This window comes from Electrophorus electricus, chromosome 22 (assembly GCF_041902795.1).
Source record: "Electrophorus electricus isolate QZ-2024a chromosome 22, ASM4190279v1, whole genome shotgun sequence".
NCBI lineage: Eukaryota > Metazoa > Chordata > Actinopteri > Gymnotiformes > Gymnotidae > Electrophorus > Electrophorus electricus.
This window is the reverse complement of record NC_137518.1, coordinates 5,614,372-5,629,422: the sequence shown is the minus strand read 5'-3', so window position 1 is coordinate 5,629,422 and position 15,051 is coordinate 5,614,372. Positions and strand designations below refer to the sequence as shown.

The 15,051-nt window shown below is 41.7% G+C and overlaps 1 protein-coding gene across 7 annotated transcripts in view; it reads left to right on the top strand.

Moving 5' to 3' along the window:
- The window catches only part of asic1b (acid-sensing (proton-gated) ion channel 1b), a 157,757-nt gene that overhangs the window by 133,957 nt on the left and 8,749 nt on the right, over positions 1-15,051 (top strand). For all 7 annotated transcript variants that reach the window (XM_081705576.1, XM_035520621.2, XM_081705574.1 and 4 more), the window contains 4 exons: positions 5,778-5,928; positions 10,370-10,497; positions 12,846-12,996; positions 14,794-14,850. In XM_081705576.1, the coding sequence (XP_081561702.1) occupies positions 5,778-5,928; positions 10,370-10,497; positions 12,846-12,996; positions 14,794-14,850 (487 nt within the window). The remainder of the gene's footprint in view (positions 1-5,777; positions 5,929-10,369; positions 10,498-12,845; positions 12,997-14,793; positions 14,851-15,051) is intronic.

The window sequence follows — 15,051 nt, the reverse complement described above, 5'->3', positions numbered from 1 at the left end:
ATTTATTTTAAAAAGTTAAATGTTTGGCTTTTAAACTAAAATTTGACTGACTTGTTTGATTTCTTGTTAAATCCTGATCCTGAGGATATTAACCTCTGGGTTATTAGTCAAGAGTTTCTTTATTACGGTTTAAAATACACTCCAGAAATTTTTCAAGGTGTAACCTCATAATAACTTTTTACAGCAGAGTGCAGCATCTTGTTTTCTGGCTAAGTCATGCTGCGTGGGTTTTTATAGCTTGCCTTGTTATTTAGCACCATTAACTTCAGTCATTTTCACCAGGTACTGTTCTTCACTGAAGTGGGTGAATGGCATATGGGAGGGCAGAAGGCTGGAGTGAGGATGAAGCCGTTCGCATTCAAGTACAAGATATCCTTTAACAAAACCATGAGGTTTGTGCTGTGCAACCTAGAAGATTTGACATATCGGTAGTCAATGTGGCCTGGCTGGCGTGGAACCAAGACAATGCTAGAGGAGTCCATGGTGCATGTCCAGTAGAGAGAGAGAGACACTGAAAGAGATAGAGGGAGTGTGAGACGATGAGAGAAAGGGATGAAGAGACAGAGAATGAGAGAGTAACAGAGAGATGAGAGAGTGGCAGACAGAGAGAGAGAGAGAGACAATGAAAGAGAGACAGAGGGAGAGAGACAGAATGAAAGACACACAGAGACAGACAGAGAGAACGAGAGAGAGAGAAGGGGGGATGAGCAGGTGGGCGTAGGCTGATTCTTTCCCACAGGCATGGCACTGACAGATGAACAGTGCACCTTTCTCAGCAGTCTCACCAAATTGCACGCATTACCTTGCCACTACATCAGTGACTCCACTATCAGGAGTGTCTGCAATTCTCAGGGTTCTACCTGTCAGTTGGCGGAGCGGCATCGATCTCCCCGGGAGTTCAGCGGCACTGAATGCACCCGAGACCCTCCAGCCATCTCAGTGGCCTTATCGATCCCCCCCTTTGTCAGCTCATGCATCTGTCCAAGTGGACACACCAAAAGAATAGAATCACCCGTGCAAACCCCAGGCACGAGATCAAAATGCCCATGATGTTTGAGAAGAAATATCACAGGTCATTTGGGACGCCTCCCTCAAAAAATAAGCAGTAATACTGTAGTTGTTAAGGAACAGAAGACCACATATCAGGGACAGAAGACAGCGTATTTCATTACCTCCACTTATACCGAACCTGGTGAAAAGCAAGGAATCAAAGGCAAAGAGCAACTTCTGTGACTTAAAAACTGATAATGAGTTTATGATTCCAAAAAGCAGGGGAGTTCAAAAATTGCCCTGTGAATAATGTAGGAGGTTGGTAATGTGAGGAGCATGTTCCAAAAAGACATGCTAGTATTTATTTTTAAAATAGCTAAGAGGCTTTCTTCAGCATGTATGCGTGAGTGAGCCATGGTGATGGGTAGCATAGCGAGGGAGCTGTTTGGCCATTTGCATCCGTCTCAGAAGGCTTGGCATGAACTGGGGCAAAGTATGCCGAAAATTGCCAAAATCTTGCAGGCTTGTGAGCCTGACCTACCCACTAGCTACAAAACTTGGTGGAAAGAACTCAACTCTTGCAAAACCGAGCGCCGTGTATCATGCCTGCAAGCCTCAGACTGTCAGAGCAGTGTCTTTTTGGGCAGTGATGAAGGGTTCTTCTGGAAAAGGAATGGCTGTCAATTGAAGGAGTCGGATAAGCACAGATTGTGATATCAGTCAGCATCCGCCGCTGAGTGTTGGGTCCTCCTGAGCCACTGAGATTGTCCTTTCCATTTACACCTCACCCACTCCCAGATGAATCGCATATTAATTGTGAAGTATCATTTCATATCACAGTACAGCTGAGTAAGGTGTGTTGCAAGGTTGGTCTCTGTGTTTCCCGTTATGAATCTTTTCATTTATATTTATAACTTAGCTATTGATTTGTTTCGAATCCTTCTAGTCAGTATATCTTACATTCTTGTCAGCAGCAACATCACAGGTCGAGGTTGCTCTATTTTAAGACTTTTTTAAGGAAGATGATGATTCTTGAACCCAGTTCCTTCATCTTGCTTCCTCTCTGCGAGATCCACTCTAGTCAGTATAGGGAGAGCAGGTAATAACCGCTAATGTCCTGCCACTTGATGGATCCTGATAACATTGTGGTTCATTGATATCTAAATTCACACAATGCCTCTGACACACTACCTATTATGTTTATTTATTCAAAGTGATTGGAATATGCATTAGCAGGACATTTAGAGTTTAAAGAACCCTTCAGTTCCAGGCAGGAACACCCTGACCCTGTGTGGCTAAGATGGAAAATATCTGAATCACTCTCCTTCCATGTGCTATTTTCAGTGACAGACTGCTTATATGTCCTGAAGTTCACCTGTAAACACAATCCCAGTGCTTCTTCCACTTCCTGTCCATGTCTAAGGAGAAACTCCTGTCGGAAAGTTCCACTCGAAGTCTCCACCTGCATGTGCAGTATAGTCAATCTTCAACGTGCCAAGGTCGCCAGCAGCCAGCTCTGTTCACCTCTCTCCCTCGGACCTGTTGCCACAGCAACGCTCCCTGCTCGCGTTCACCCGTCTTAGCAACAGCCTTGGTCTCTGTTTGCTATATCTTAGAGAAGACAGTATCTTCTGAAGCCACTCAGGAAGTGTGCCGATGCACGCTAACTTACTCAAACATTTTAGCCATTAGGAGGGGTTAGCAGCATGTTTACAGTTGCCATGGGGAGATGCTCTTAATGCCAGCCATGAAAATAACATAAATGTGTGTACACTTGATGTCAGATGTTTGTCCTTCAGACAGAGTTGACCAGTGTAAACTGGTGCATTTGATAAATGCATTTCATTGACATTTTGGCCCTGCTGATTGAAAAACTGTGTTTTCTTTGAGCAGTATTGTACCTATATGATAAAATAGGGTTTTGTCTGCAAAAGGTTCAGTCTTTATTAAAGTACTAGTACTTAGCCTTTTAAGTTCCAGGCCTGGAGTTTAGTGTTTCTAACAACACCTGGCTATGTGCTATTGATTAACTGTATTGAGTATGTTAGGTTAAGGTTGGAGATAAGTTCTGCAAGGTTCTATATCTTTTGGAAATGTCCGTTTAAAAGTGTACCAGGTTATATATATTGTTTTTTTCCACCATCACGGTCAATCAGCTGTCTCATTGATTGCTTGCATACAAAGGCCTCAATTCAGTTAACTCCATTTTTGGGGGAAAATAGCACATGCTAATGTGTGCAGTGCTGCATTTTGCATAATACAAAGCTTCCATTAGCTCTTTCAGTGATCTCTCTGAACACCAACTGAACTTTCTGGGCAGGTAAAGCCATTTATCACCTTCGTCACAATTCAAATGTAAGACAAACAGACTCAAGCCCTGTTTTCCCTCACTTTCATTGGTTTGGTGGAGGGAGGTTGGGTGGCGTAATTAGCCAGGGTGGGTCTCAGTTATGTCATGCTCTGTAGAAGATGCCAGTGAAGTGCCTCTGAAAGGTTCCGCTTCACCTTTGGCCCCATGCATTCATTTTTGTTTGGCCAAATTTGGAGCAGGCCTTCTCAAGTTCTCCAAAGAAAGAAAAGAAGAAGGATGAAAACAGAAAAAACACAAAAATAGAAAGAAACTATGTAGGTCCAATGTAGCAAGATGGTTGTCAAGAGCTTTGACAAATTTGTCTGATTGTATGCATGTTCTTATGCATGTACTATGACTACATTGGTCTTTAATGGCCCTGTAATTTTCTTCCAAATGAGTTTGCCTGCAGTCTTTGTTTAGCAGAAAACAACTCCAGGTATACATGACTCTAGCCAGCTGCAAAACACAATTGCTAATTCATGATTTATCAATAACAGCATAGTTCAGGAAGCACTGATTCTATCATAATACGGCACTGGTCTCAGCTCTGATTGTAAATGGTATATCTGTGTGTGTGTGTGTGTGTGTGTGTGTGCTGCAGGTGGTTGATTTTGGCTTAGTACAGATGCCTCCTGTTGCTCAGTCTGTGTTCGCACATTAAATCTCATTCTCCAGGTTCACCAAAGCCTGTTCCCTTTTTTTGCACCACTCATACTTGACTGAGCATTAGGCTTTTGAAGCAGTTTTCTAGAGGCATTTTTTCTCTTCCCCATTCCGAAACACTGTCATATATGGATATATGGACTTTAGGGGTTGCCCCTGGCGACCTCAGTTCGGGGTTCAATCAAATTATGCCTGTGAGATACTGTCTGATGAATTACAGGGGATTTCATTAAATGACCTCCTTTCATCTACGTAATTTGCTCTAAGTATCCAGACTTTTCATTGTATAATTAAAGCAAAGGCACATCTAAGCTTTTAAATTACTCCGACTTTTGGATTGGTAGCCTAGAGAGAAACTGAAGACTGGAAGAACTGTGAAGGACATTCATCCAAGCCTACTCACAATTGTCTAGAAGCCTTTTTTATTATTCATGAATCCATGGAGTGTGAATTACCATAACCAAAAGAGAGGTAACTTGAGCTTGGCCCTGGACAGCGGAGATTCCTGCACAATTCCCACTATTCAAACTTCAGCTGGGTATTGGGGAGTCTACACTATTTGCTACAATTCCATGCTTTGTCCACATACCTGAACTCAGCCTGCAGAGTCACTTATCCAATAAGTGCATCAGAACTGACAGAATAACAGCAGTTTAGTTGTTTTGTTTCAGATAAACAAAGGAACTTTTATTTACTGCTGACTGAGGTTTGAGCTTTTGTTCCCTGAGTCAAATGGCACTGTATTGTGGGGACACACTTCGTACTGACACCATGTTAACTGGTTCTCAAGGGCTCTGATCTGATTCTATGGGCAAGGGTTTATCACCAGATATGAATGTGAATCATAGAATTGTTGTCCTCCAGTTGAGGTCCTGCAATTAATTTTGAATAAGCCACCTCAAAGACACTCCTAATTAACCAGCTTCCATCCCAAATACCCTCAGAAAGCTCATGCTGAAATTATATACCCCAAATCGGCCTGAACTTTATCGTTACTTCGCAAATGCTCCATTTATAAGACCACATTTCCCGATTTGTTTTCTGACTTGAAAGTCATTTTTCTGAGGCAGATGAAAAGAATTGCATTCAAAGCCACTCTCTCTTACTGTTCTTGGGTTTATGTAATTTTGAGTAATCATACATATCATTTTGCGTTTCTAAGCAACCTAACATCATGGTTTCTTCTGGGATGCCTTCTCAGCTTCTTACTTCTCCTTCCGTTCTTTTTTCAAGTTATGACTTTCATTTCAATGCACATTGCCCCGAGGAATTCAAAATTAGGAACAGTGTACTTGTGGTTTGAACAGGACATATGAATCCAGTTCACTTTATTGCCGAAAGCCAGGCTCAAGATTATGGAAGGAATTGTCTTGCCTGTGTCATTCCAGGCAGCAATATCTTCATTCCCCTCTTGGGAGTTCTACTAAGTAACTTTGTGACAGTGTCGCTGCAAGAATTAAGACAAGCTGAATTTCTGTATATGTGCCTCCACCAATGGCCTTTTCTTTTGGAAGATTTTGAAAGCTGACAGCTTGACCATTGTTGTAAAATTGCAACATTATTTTCAGCATCTCAGGGCTGCTCTTAGGTCATTTAGATGCAATTTCATAGTTCCGTGTTCTACACTTTTTTTCCTCAATCAACACCTGTCCAAGTGAAACATGACCGGCGTTTAATGCAGACTATATTCACACTTGGCAACAGATGACGTTCCCCAGTTTACCACTGCCATGTGTCTTAGTGCTCCATTCTCCTTCTGTCTCCCTTTTAGATCTTCACCCGATATGGCAAATGCTACACGTTCAACTCAGGACAAGACGGTCGGCCTCTGCTCGTGACCATGAAAGGAGGTATGGGTAATGGCCTGGAAATAATGCTGGATATTCAACAGGATGAGTACCTGCCAGTATGGGGAGAGACAGGTAATGTGCATAAACACACACACACACACACACATAGACACACACTCACTTTAACTTACTTTAGCTCACAGGATAAGCATGGACAACTGGTGCAATTAAGGCAATAAGGACAGATGTTTAGAGATTGAATGGAAGGGTGAACAAGTGCATAGTTCTGTGCCATATGAGACCCATATATTAATTTTTAAAATTAAAATTAAATTATTAAAATTTTGATACTGTAGTGTCATAAATCTTTTTTTTTGCTTACCTTGAGTAACTATAACAAAAAACATTTTTGACAGCAGTCAAGAATACTAAAATAAATAATGTTTTGTTCATTTATTACTTAGAATTGTCATGCACCTAAAGAAAACTATGCTACAAGTTATAGAACACAATTCATAACTGCTTCATTACAATATACAAAAATATTTGTTCACAGTTTTGTGTTTAATGTACTGACAAATTGTTCAAAGCAACTATTTTGAGGAACACTATAGAGGTGAGAGTAGAAAAATGGACGAGGTGGAGGGGAGAGGTTATTTAGGGGTTCAAAGAAATTAATTGTTGTAAACACTTAATTTTATACAATATATTACTACTTGAATGATTACAGTGTATCATATCAGATCTTGATGTCCTGTTTTACATTATATTTACAGCTTTCATGAATTTTCATTGAAAGGAATTATATTCCAGTTATGAAAACACTGATTATTGCATTCAGAAGTTTTATTTTATCTGTAATATTATGCCTGAATGCTTTCATATCTTTTTCATAACATACCTTTATGCCATCAAACTTTGAATACAAATTAGGATGCAAATGGCATTCACATAGAGCTAAAATTAAATTCTTTAAATTCATTTTAGCCCCTTCCCTCTTCTTCTTGAGAAGTTCTTTCATCCTTCCTTTTTCCACTATGCAAATGACATTCATGAATGCAATATGAATATGCGTGGGAATGTTAAGGCTTTTTTGGAATGCCAGTGTGGATCCCTCCTGTTATGTCTCAGTATTAAGGTCATCGGTGATGAGCAAAGGGAGTGCAGTGATGTCATTGCCCTTTTCAGCCAGACCCCCCCAGGCACATCAATCAATTCCGAGCCTCCTCTAGAGATGGGCTACTTGCCGAAATTCTGGGCAAGAGTCACATTATTGGCTTGCTGAAGCGAGGGTGCTGCATTGTGCAAGCACGTTGCATGCACACACACACACACACACACACACACACACACTTAGACCTGTGCATTCGCACATCAACAAGAGCAGAGGCTCCACACATTAATTACACGTGAGATGACACGTACTGAATTTGCACGCACATCAGTGGCCTGCCTCCGTCGGCACCTCTACGCTTGAAGGCTTCGGTGAAGCTACGTTCGAGTACTATGCTGCTCTCCATCCCAGTAATTGAAAAAGAGGGCGCAGAAGTGGCTGAAGGAGGAACAAGACGACAGGTTATATAGTCAGCCAGAGAACTGTCTGTATGAGAACCCTGCATTTCAAGAGTCCCATTTTTGTTGCCAGTTTTTTCCTGCAGGGTACTGTTCATGGTGCTGAATATGCATCACCAATGTCTGTAAACTTCACACCAGCTGCACACCAGTGGTCTGAACTGCAGTACAGCAAATTAAATGATCAATTAAATGATATTGTGTTGTTAGGTGAAGCATTGACAAGGCTTTGATCACATTATACAGCTTTTGGTAGCTCATATGGAGGGGAATGTCTGTTGCGACAAGGTTTGCTTAAAATACAGTCACCACATACCTTATGATTTCTAGTTCTTCATGGTGTACTTGTACCTTTGTATAAGTATGCATTAGTACACAGTAGCCATAGTGCATTTAATGTGTTGAATCATAAGGTATTTATGGCTAAGTCTATAACAAATTCAAAATCTTTCTAATTTACACTATGCATTCATTAGTGCTTTTTCTGTCTCATAATTGCCATTATATATAAGAAAATGTAAATAAAACTTCACAAGCCACTTTAGATAAACCTATCTTGTATATCCACTCTAAGGTAACTTTAATTGGTACCCCTTTCTTATAGGTGCATTGTGTAAGTGTACATTTACATACTGGAGTACAATTAGTCAGCCACTCTTTTCCCTACTGCTCAACACCGAACCACTCCACTGTGTAGGCCCACAGCTGACCAGATATGACTGCTGTTTTTACACGTCACCATGACAACAGGGTTGAGCGCATTCTACCACCTAAAGGTATCCAATCAGCAGTCTTTGCTCAGAAATTGACCCCCAATGAAGGGTTGGAGAACACCAAACCTGCATTGCCCATGGCAAGAGATGGGTTACAGTCTTTAACTGCATATCTCCAAGTTGTTTCTAGCAAATATATGGTTCTGATCAAATGGGTGGTCCATGCATTTGAGCAGCCTGTGTGCATAGCCTCAGCATAGGGTAGGGTCCCACCTGTTAATGTAAAATCCATAAGCAACGAAGACCTGTGAGCTCACACTGCTAACCGTATTGATTTCCCCTTTCATCTTCTCCCCCATTTGTTTATTTATGTATTCATTATGGCAGTGACACTACATCAACCTCACACGATTGCGAAAAAAGAGAGCAGTGATTAGGCTGGTTAGCTCTCAGCCTTGTCCCCCATGAAGACAGCTGTTTGTCCCGTGCCGCCAGCCTGGTCACTGCATAAATACAGGGCTGGTTATAAGATGCTAAGAGGCTGGCAGCTCTTCAGCAAAGCACTACAGCAAATGTGATTTAATCAAGGACGGCGCAAGGCGAATGCTCAACGTAACATTTTATTGCTGCTGTTCAGATGTCTTCTGGCAAGTGTTTAACTGAGCTGTTTGCAGACCTTATCTCCAAACAATTTTTGCATAATAAATTTACCCAAACTGTTAAATGAAGCAGCTAACATAAAAATGAGGTGGCATATGGGTGGCTCTATAACAGTCATTTCATTAAATAATTTCAAAATAGATAACTTATAAGCCACTTGTAAATTATTTGTCCCTTGGTGATTTATAGATCTTCAGTAGATCTTCAGTAGTAATCTATTTCTGACCACAGTCCTGTTTTTGACTTTCTTAACAAGTATAAACATTTAAATAAAAAATAAATGTAACATTTCTGCTTGCTGTGTACAAAAACATGTACACTCAGCATTCAGAAACGCCACCTTAATAGAAACACCATTCTAAAATAGAATTTTATTAGAAGTATCAGAAACGCCACCTTAATAGAAACACCATTCTAAAATATAATTTTATTAGAAGTATCAGAAACGCCACCTTAATAGAAACACCATTCTAAAATAGAATTTTATTAGAAGTATCAGAAACGCCACCTTAATAGAAACACCATTCTAAAATATAATTTTATTAGAAGTATCAGAAACACCACCTTAATAGAAACACCATTCTAAAATATAATTTTATTAGCAGTATCAGAAACACCACTTTAATAGAAACACCATTCTAAATGATCGTTTTAGCAGTATCGGAAACACCACCTTAATAGAAACACCATTCTAAATCATCCTTTTAGCAGTATCAGAAACACCACCTTAATAGAAACACCATTCTAAATTATCCTTTTAGCAGTATCAGAAACACCACCTTAATAGAAACACCATTCTAAATCAACGTTTTAGCAGTATCAGAAACACCACCTTAATAGAAACACCATTCTAAATTATCCTTTTAGCAGTATAAGAAACACCACCCCCCACTGCCACCATCATGTTATATACTGAAAGTATTCCATCACCCAGATCATATCTGGTCAGAAGCAGTGTGGCTTACAAACTGTGCATGTTAACACATCTGTTGTTGTACAATCATAAAATGCCTCTGTAAGAAAATGTGTCCACTGAGCATAGATGCCCAAGGGTCTGGTTAGTGTCTGTTTGTCTTTAAACAGTAAGCACACGTTCCTCTGGACAGACTGTCAGCCAAGAGCGCCAGAAGTTGTTGAGAGGCATTTTCAAAAGTTGCCCTTGTGTCAAAAAGTGGTAGTGAGCCACATAAGTTTCAAAAAATACTTAAAACGCTCCTTGCCATTCTTGCGTAACTTACCAACCTCATTCCATTAGAAACAGCTTTCAAATATTGTATGATATTGACGTTGGTGGCATAATTAACTTAAAGATCTTGGTGCTGAAAAATGTTGGCATGGCTCTTGCTGCTTTGTATTATATCATACGCAGCACTACAAGCCTATGATGTAATACCGTTCAAGGCTGTATATCAAGACTTATTAGACTCCTCAATCATGTGGAGAATGTCAAGTAGGTAGCAAAACCTTAGCAATCTAAAATGATGAATCTAGACTGCTTTCCCTTTTTTGAGCACACACTGACATCCGTCAGCAGAAAACCCGCCATCTGATAATAAATCAGTACCCTCGCCCTTACACAGCAGCATGGGCAGGGGGATCTTATCTGAATCCCTTTCCTTCTCCTGCAGATGAGACGTCATTTGAGGCAGGCATCAAAGTGCAGATCCACACCCAGGATGAGCCCCCATTCATCGATCAACTTGGGTTCGGAGTGGCGCCAGGCTTTCAGACTTTCGTGTCTTGCCAGGAGCAGAGGGTAAACTTCAACTGAAGTTTGTTTTTTTATTATTATTTGTCAATTTTGTGACAGGAGCTGTCCACTGTGCTGAATTCAGCTCTGTATATATGACAGCGTTTATTCCCAGGTTTCCCAGGTTTTGTTTGGTTCGGTTTCACCCCTTTGTGTCTTTCTGTGTTAATTATGTGGCAATGAGTGTAACTCCAGCCTTGGTCTTGAATAGAGATTTTGCTAGACAGAGAAACATAATGAAAGCCATATACCTTCTTTACCCCACATGCCCACGTGCAAGACACCAAGAGAGAGAGATATGAAAAAGTAGGGAGAGGAAGAGATAGCCTGATGTTCATTTCAACCAGCTTGTCAGGTCTATTAATTGTAGACCATCAAAAACATGTCTTGCGGCAAATTGATTTATTTAATGACCTGCTCATTTAACTTCTATGTTGCCTGTGCATCAGCAGTTATCCCATGAGCTGAGTTCTTCTTCTCTCCCTCTCACCAGTGACATGCCTCTGTCCTTTGTCTGCCCCCTCCACTCTTAAGTGGCCGTGCATGTCACATTCCTCAGTGTCTTTGTCTCACGGGGCCATCGAACATGTAGAGTGCAGACAGAAAGCGTGCAAAGTCTGAACCCCATGCCGCGACACGTGCCACTGCTACTGCCATGCATGTTCACGTAGTTCACCTAGCGTAAACGTGCCCATTTGTGTACCGCGGAGCGTCTGTGCAGCTCTGGATGGCTCGACTGTTTCCCTTCACACCACAGTGGTGTTGTGCATGCTGATTGCGAATTGGCTGCAGGCCCTTTATGGGGACTGGTGGTGGAGGGAGCAGGGTGTGTCTGCAGCAGAGGAAGATTTCATCGACATAATGCTGCCAAGACCCCCGTCCCCCCCCCGTCCCCCTTGCACAAACATAAACACTCACCCACCCACCCACATCCACACACCACCCCATTCTGGGATGGCTGTTTGTGTTTAGCAATGCTAATGCTTTGTGCACATATTCATCTTTGTGTTCTGGGATGACTGTTACAGAAAACTATTACAACTGAAAAGCTCATTTTCATTACATTTATTTGTGCACTCCTGGTCACTGATTCTCTCTCCAGTTTACGACATTTTCTGGCTAACATGATTGCCATGAGTCTTTTCAGATTTTAAGTCCACATTCACCCTTTGTTCCTATTTTTCTCTGCCCTGCTCTTACAGACACACACACACACACACACACACACACACACAAACGATTTCTCTCTGTCTATTTGTCCTTCCCCCTTTCTGTCTCATTTTTTCAGATCAATAAAGATTTAATCAGTAACACCAATACACAAAATGTCTAGTCTTTTTCATTCTGAAGGATGGCAAACTCAGATATTTCAATAAAAGATGAAATTTGAGAAGGATATTGGGAACGTTTTTGGAATAACCATAGCTTTGAAATATTTTTGCAAAAATGCATTTTTTTCTTTCTCTCGCTCCACCGAATTGTACCAGTGATCACGCCACATCTGCACAGTTCTGGGAGCTGCCTGACCTGGTGATTTCTGCTTTAGCCACATGTTTGTGGGGAGGTTTTTGAAACCTATCGCTACACACAGGCAGCCATAAGCGTGTCAGGGTGTACACACACCCCCGTGTGAGAGCTACCACCATACTCAAAGGCCTCTTTGAACTCCTCCACGCTTGTAGTGTGGCTCGGAACAAGCTTTAAAACGTGCTACCTTGAAACCCTCTATATGCTGCCAAAAGGAAACAGTTTATGCATGGGCCAGTGTGTCCATTGGCCAGAAGTGGAGACACTACCTTTGGGGGGGAAAGAGATGCAACAGAAGAAACAGCAGCAAATTCGCACTGCTTCGTCCTCCATGTAGACATAGGGATCACTCAGCTATGCATTTTTTCAACGACCTGGCCTCCTGAGGTAGAACAAGCGATGATTGCAGGGATTTCGGTAATTAGGTCAACAGCATAAACAATGATGAAATGAAAACTGCTGGGCAATCCATCAGCATGCCATATGGAGAAGGATAGTTTTCAGTCTTGTATGGGTTATGTTGAGAGGAGAGGATACACACAAACACACAGAGGGTGGATTAGTGTGGAGGCGGGTGTATGTGTGTGTCTAAGAGACATGGTAATTTGGAGTGATTAGTGTAATGCAGCAGTTTTGATTCTCTTCATTTATGTGTGTGTGAAGGGAACAAAATAATACATGACTTTCTTTCTTTTTGTTTATCCTGTGTTCTTGTTTGTGTGTGTGTGTGTGTGTGTGTGTGTGTGTGTGTGTGTGTGTGTGTGTGTGTGTGTGTGTGTGTGTGTGTGCGCGCGTGTGTGTGTGTGTGTGTGTGGGTACACATGTAGCTGACCTACTTGCCTCCGCCTTGGGGTGACTGCAGGTCCAAGCCCTTGAAATCTGACTTCTTCACTACCTACAGCATCACGGCGTGCCGCATCGACTGTGAGACGAGCTACCTAGTGGAGAACTGCAACTGCCGAATGGTCCACATGCCTGGTAGGCACCTTCCCCTTCTCCAGCCACCTCTACAACTTCCAACCACCCATCATTCATTCTCACTACCTATAGGTATAGTCTGTTCCAAGTTCTGAAAAAACATCTGTACCCAGCCACAAATTTTACTGAGGAATTTAGCAATGAGACATCTCATAAGCCCTGACTAGCAGTACTATGCCTCGACATAGAAAACAAACACACACACACACACACACACACAAAAAAAAAAACCTTATGCCTCCTGCTTCAAGCATTACATCTGACTGGCATTAGAAAAATTCAAAGCCAAGCAGCTAATGGCAGCTAAGTGCTGCAGTAACCTCAGGTTATGCTGCCTCACATGGAAATAAAGGATTAGTAGATATAACCTTGCTCCCAAGAACTCTCAGCTTCTCCGAGAACTTCTCCTGGACGCACTATATAAAACATTAGTCATGGGCCAAGCTGTCTCATTTTGATGGGACAGTTTTTCTAGGCAGAAGAGAAAACTGTATATGTTGTTCCCAATGTGGTTCCAAGCACAGTTGTCCGTCATCCTCTAACCATCTGAGGACTGCTGACCAGATATTATTTTAGTTGTGGAACTTTCTCAAGCCAGTAGACTCTTTCCATGTACTAGGTGTACCTCCAAGGTAGGTGTTTCCAGTAAAAGTGGCCAAAGTGTGCAGATCATGCTCTCCAGGCTGGTTCTTTACCAAAGATCGAGAGTATTCGCAGAGCTGTTTCATCCAGTAATATTATAGTGACTTGAAAATTGCTTGAAAGCTATCAACCAAACTACACTACAACCACAGTTTGATGGCAATAAATCCCACAATCTGTATACCATCACCAGGCTGTATACCTCTTTGTTGGTGTGTTGGTGAGAAAGTGTGAACTGAGGTGGATGTTTTATCTTAAGAACTGTTTCATTTAGTATTCATGGAGGGTCTTTAATGGTTCTTTTACTTGAAATCATGTCTACTGTCTAATCCAAATAGGCTGGCCCATTTAGTAGAAACATGGGGGTCTGCAGCAGATGTCTTTTTGCTTCCCAAGTGTGGCATGGTGTCAACTTCTTCCGCATCCCAGAGACTGCCAGACATGGTTGGCATCCTTTTAGCCCAGGCCTCATATATACCAGTGGGCTTATCTTCAGCACTGAAGCCACAACTGAGCTTTTTAATGGTGCTGGGAGTTTGCCCCCTGCTGAGCTTGTGGTTCCTGCATGTACTCTGCTCTCACTGATCACTTCTCAAGACCTTCTCATTAGTCAGTTGTGTGACTTCCAAAACATAATGAGTAATAACAGCGGATGGTAATCCGCTACATCTCGGATGTCCTGGTTTCTCTCATTCTTGCTCTTTCACTCTCTCTCTTTCTTGTTCTTTCTTGCTCTCTGCAAGGGACCTTGTACATTTGGATGGAATATGGCGAAGAATTAATTAAATCAATTAAAAGATGAGATCAGGTTTGAAGGAGAAGTTCCAGGCAGATAAGGGCACCATGATTGACAGCAACATGCATTAATTAAAGCACAGAGAGCAGCTGTTTCGCTCTCCTGCCCTGCTTTCTTCTGAGCCCGGAAAACTGCATTCTCTCCGTGCTTTCCAGTTGCATGTCTTTGGTTTTCATGCCTTCCTTCTGTTTCTTTCTACTTGATTTTTTCATTTCCTTGTTTTCATAATCTTTGGTCCACTATTGTTGGTGCTTCTTTGCCACCGCTGTAATAAAATGTTTCTCATCTGTCTCATTTTCTTATTGTTTCGATCTTTTTCTCTTTCTACTTTCTTGTCTCTCCTCTCTCTCTCTTTCTAGGAGATGCTCCATACTGTACTCCAGAACAGTATAAAGAGTGTGCAGATCCAGCTTTGGGTGAGCAGAAGCATGGTTGTATGTGTATGCCTGTGCACATTTTTATGTGTGTATGTGTGTGTGTGTGCGTGTGTGTGTGTGTGTGTGTGTGTGTGTGTGTGAGAGAAACAGAGAGAGAGAGAGAAAATGTAGCCCATTTAGACTAAAGAGACAAATCTGCCATGTACCTCACTGTCGCCAAGTACGACCACTCCTCTTTAC